The sequence below is a fragment of the Cynara cardunculus genome (genome assembly GCF_001531365.2).
Source record: "Cynara cardunculus var. scolymus isolate 2C chromosome LG 5, CcrdV1, whole genome shotgun sequence".
Classification (NCBI taxonomy): domain Eukaryota; kingdom Viridiplantae; phylum Streptophyta; class Magnoliopsida; order Asterales; family Asteraceae; genus Cynara; species Cynara cardunculus.
In genome coordinates, this window is record NC_037532.1 from 32,074,733 (window position 1) to 32,079,739 (window position 5,007).

Consider the following 5,007-nt stretch of genomic DNA (forward strand, 5'->3'; position numbering starts at 1 on the left):
GTTAATTAAATAATAAAACAATTATTAAAAGAAAAAATGATTTTCTAATATAATATATATATATATATATATATGAAATTTAGTTCATGGTTTATAAGTAATTATTGGGTTTAATTCCTAAAATATTTAACATCCTTTTGGGGTTATTTACCATATTCTCTATTAAGTCTTGTATGAATAAATTTGTCTGTCTGTATAAATTTTCCTGTCTACATAAATTTATGTTGTTGTTTACTTTTCTATCTAAATCAACAGTCTGAATAACATAAATGACCAATTTACCCGTGAAAATGAACTATGCGCTATTTAATAAATTGTTGTTCATTTTTTAAGTCAAATGATATTTCTGAAAAATAAAATATTTAAATATCAAAACATATTCATAAATTCATTGATATCATATAAAGATCAAGACATATATTAATTGATATCATCCAAAAATTAAAACATAAATTTATAAAATTCTTAAAAATCCAAGTTCAAACATAAAGTAACCAAGTTCGAACACAAATACTTAAAAGTTAAACATTATTGACCAAACTATTTGCAATTTCATCGCTCAAAGTAGCCATATATTAAGTGCTATTAGCATCCCATTGAGAAATGTCCAATTTTTCTTCTCCATTTCATTCGACTTCTTCTTCTTGTTAAATATACTATCATCATTGCACTCCGTAAACAACTAGTCTTGAATATTAAATTTTTTGATAAAATTATGTATACCAAAACAAGCAATTACCACACTTCTTTGTGTTGTAAATGGAAAGGGAGCTATCTGCTTTAAAATCGGAAATCTCATTTTCGAAACACCGTAAGCACGTTCAATAACATTCCTAAGTTGGTGTTTTCCATGCACACAATTAGAGCCATGGTTTCATGTTATATTTCACCCCAACCCTGATCGGTGTTTTCCATCCTTACCTTACGACCTATTCGTAAATACCATGATATACCAATGATGAACAAATTTTTTATCTAAGGATTCGCTACTCATGGCTAGATATATAGATGAAACCAAAACTTGGCACTTACAAGAAATAAAGCTCTCATGTATGACATGAGTTTGGCCCTTAAAAGATCGGGACATCGAATATCGTTGGGTGAAAGGAACTTTCAAAAATTCATGCTCTAGCCCTCTCATTTGACCACCGGCAAAGGATTTCTATCTTTGTTTCTTCGATCTTATCTATCTTTTTTCATGCATCCGATCCTCAAAGTTTCGGTGTTCACTCCAATGTCATTTCTAATCGTTGCTCCATTATTATCAATGGTTCGATCAAGTACAATATATGTTGTTCTCAAACTCTGATGGTTTTGTCCTACAAAGATGTAAACCAACACAACTATTTTCAATCATACATTATTTATAAATACTTTTATACACGTTTTCAGAAAACCAAACGATAGTTGATGAATATTGTTGCTTCTAAACAATAAAATGAAAGATTTCTCGTCCAAATCTTGGTTCTTGAAGTGCCTTCTAGATCCGGAAATGCAAAGTAGCAGATACACCATCGAGTCCCTTTGCTAGAACATGATTCATAAATTCTCCCACTGTCGTGCTTCTATACTTGGTTGGATTCTCCTCCGAAAGCAACTCTTTGATAGGTTCAATGACCTTAGATGATTGCGTTGGTGGTACCCTAAGGAACGATGCCACTGATACTCTTGGACCAATCTTGTTCGCTAAAACTCTGTGTGACGCGCTCATAAACTTGTCATTCGTAAGTAGCTGAAAACCTCCATCAACCGCCTCATATCAATGCAAGAGCTTTAGTTGAAAAGTTAAAAACTATGTCTTATGTTCAATCATATTTGGGGTATGTTTATCTACTGCAAATCGAGACTGATTCAGTAAGCATCACCTAGTTTACCTACTGAGCATCTACCGGACCAACATTACTATTTCACTTATGGGGTCAATGATATAAGGTATTTAATCAATAATCACTTACTACAAAACACTAGGTAAACATCCATTATTGATTCGTGTTTACTCAAAATGAACCGCTTATATAGACCATAGTATTACACGCATATCAATAGATTATCTATAATTTTTCTAAAATAAGAAACCAAAGGTTATAATCTCTAAAATTACTCAAACTCAACTCCTACAAATTCTCTATTTTTGGGATTTTTCAACATTGATTATATTATTGAAGTATTCTATAAATTTATGGTACAATACGTATTTTAGAAAAAATTATATAGAATAATAATAATTCAATTTCATTGGTGGGAAAGAATAGAAAATCATTTCTCTCTTCACAATTAATTTTAAAGAATTTTCTAAACTTGGAGTTTTCTCTTATTTTCTCTATTTTACAGAACAATACTAGCCGGAGAATTTGTTCGAGCAAAATAGAGAACAAATTCTTTGTTTTATCTATTTTAGAGATTCTGTAGGAGAGGCTCTTAGCTGTTACCCAATTTATGTCGGTATAAACAACCCCTAAGTTTAATTAAACATGTTTATTTTGTAAAATTAAAATGTGTACTATGAAACTAGGTGTTGAGGTAGAGTGCGGGTCTCCATACATCTCATCTTCGAAACCTCACCTCTATCTATACTAGATTATAAAGCATTTGACGAGAACTCTTAAAAACCATCTTTTTATGCATGAAGTACTGTTGATTAATGCATATTACTCAAAAGTCAAGATTACAAGTAAATTGTACATAAGTACAACTTATTAAAGATCTATTAATGAATTCGTGTAACTAAATCAAATACAAGATAAACATTTCATTTCAAATATAAAAACTCTAAAACGTAATTAGGATAATCATTGATTTCTAACAGAATACTTAATTATTATCGAATACTTAATTATTATCTTTATAAAGGATTATATTGTTAAATCAAACATAAATTACTTCATTATTAAATATAAATTAAATTGTAATAAAAAATTGAATTAAAAAAAGTATACAAAAAACGAGAAATTTTAAATAGTTAATTTGATACTAATATCGATATATTTTTTTCAAAGTTTTATAACATCTTTAAATTTATATTTTATTCAAAAAAATTATTATTGTTTTCTCAAAACCATGTAAAATCGTATTATATCGACAGGGACAAAGAATAAAACAAAATATTAACATCGAAATGTATCTCGTTATATTGTGCAAATATCCTTCTAATATATGATAAATTGTGCGTTACCCCCTTGAGGCAGCGTACATGTCAATACGGTTGGATAAAGTTGACACTACCCTAGAAGTAGGTCAAGTCTACGTATATCTGATACCTCGTGCCCTACCTCGGGTAGGTAGGATATATGGGACTCATTTTGGTCTTGCTTCAGAACTATATTTAACAAGAAAGAAGTTGAGAGGGGAGAGATTACCTTTAGATGTTCTCCCACGTTCACTACAAGAGCTCCCGGAGTAGGAGGAGCATCGATCCACCGGTTCTCATTAAAGAACTGAAGACCACCAATATGGTCTTGCAGAACAATTGTGATGAAGGTATTGTCGGTATGGCTACTCGTGCCTATCGTCAACTCAGGTTGTGGGCACGAAGGATAGTAATGGCCGAGAACCGAAAGTCCTTCAACGCACCCCATCTCTATGAGGTGACTCGGGTTGAGCCCGAGAGCCTCGGACATCAACTCGAGTACCTGAACCCCAAGTTTGTGCACTTCATTTGCATATTTCATCAATATCTCTCTGCAAAAAGAAATCCCATTTACATCAACTTTTGTTAAGTGGAACTTATATCGAGTGATTTGAGTTCAAACTCACTTCGAGCTCAATCGAGTTTGACACGAATCTTAATAATTTTTTTGAACCCTCCGTAGGTCGAACTCAAACCAGAGACTTTGTTATATTGAACCGAGTTCAGAAAGATATTTTTGAGCTATTCAAATCGTCAAATAGAGCGATATTAATTGAATATTTCAATTTCAAGCTCTGAAATTGATCTTCATCAAGCTGAACAAGAAGTATTTTCGAGCTATCAAATCAAATTCGAGTTTAGCATAACACCATCGTATCAAATCGAGCTCATATAAAATTCAGTATAGATTGAAAACACTTGAAAAACTTGGAGTATAAAAGTAACGAAACCTGCAAATAGGAGGCAATTCATGGTGATTGGGAGGATTAGGAGCCATGTTGCAAATGAGAGAGTCTCTCCAGTTGGCTACACGTGAAACATACAAGTCGAAATTGCTGTTGTACACCACCGGATGCTTCCCCTTGCTATTCATGMTGTACCATTGCTTCTTAACCTCTGTATCTTGCTCATKAAACCCTAWAACCCCTTTYATCATCTCCTCCAACACGCTACTCGCAATTCCATKATTCACGATCTGAAAGAACCCCCAACKCTCTGATGCATCTTTCACTTCCTCAACRACCTTCTTTCGTCGGATTGGATCTACGTTGATTCCTTCAAAGTCAATGGTCGGAAGTGTTGTTTCCGGACACAACTGTTGGCCGGATTTTAGGATCTCAGGTGAGGGTAGGTGGAACATTCTAGGAACACTAGTGATTCCGGCATCAACCAGTCCTTTGACACCGGCTTGGGTTTCCTCAAACGCCTTGAGCTCAGCCTTGCGATCATAATCCAGTTGGGTCGCCGGCAGTATGGCGTTGAGAGCCATCTTTTCAGGTATGATTTTGAAACGCGTGTTTGTATAGTGCATACAATAGATGATTGGATTGGAACCTCCCTGGCCCACAAGTGTGTTTTTTTCATAATTTGCATAAAGCATAAAGATATCATATACATAAGATATTGTATTAATATGTTTAAATAACCAAAAATAAATATTTAATGTAAAATAAAACATAATTAAAGTAATAATTAATGTTTTCTCAATATAAATAAATCTGTATTTACTTATTTTTATTCATTGATTTGTATAGAAATTAATATAAATGATATAACTTAAGGGTGTTTGTGATTGCTTATGAAAACAATTTATTAACATATTCTGGTGTGACACCGGTAATAAACACTTTTGAGTGTTTGGATAAACAACTTATATCAGT

At 32.7% G+C, this 5,007-nt stretch overlaps 1 protein-coding gene across 1 annotated transcript; it reads right to left on the reverse strand.

Annotated features, from left to right (window-relative positions):
• Positions 1 to 1,333: 1,333 nt before the first annotated feature.
• On the reverse strand, positions 1,334 to 4,616 carry LOC112513446 (1-aminocyclopropane-1-carboxylate oxidase homolog 1-like). The gene is made up of 3 exons (XM_025119717.1): positions 4,078 to 4,616; positions 3,357 to 3,678; positions 1,334 to 1,732 (listed from the first exon to the last, which is right to left on the reverse strand). Exons 1-3 carry the CDS (start codon positions 4,614 to 4,616, stop codon positions 1,481 to 1,483), a joined length of 1,113 nt encoding a protein of 370 aa, XP_024975485.1. The 3' UTR covers positions 1,334 to 1,480.
• Positions 4,617 to 5,007: the final 391 nt, after the last annotated feature.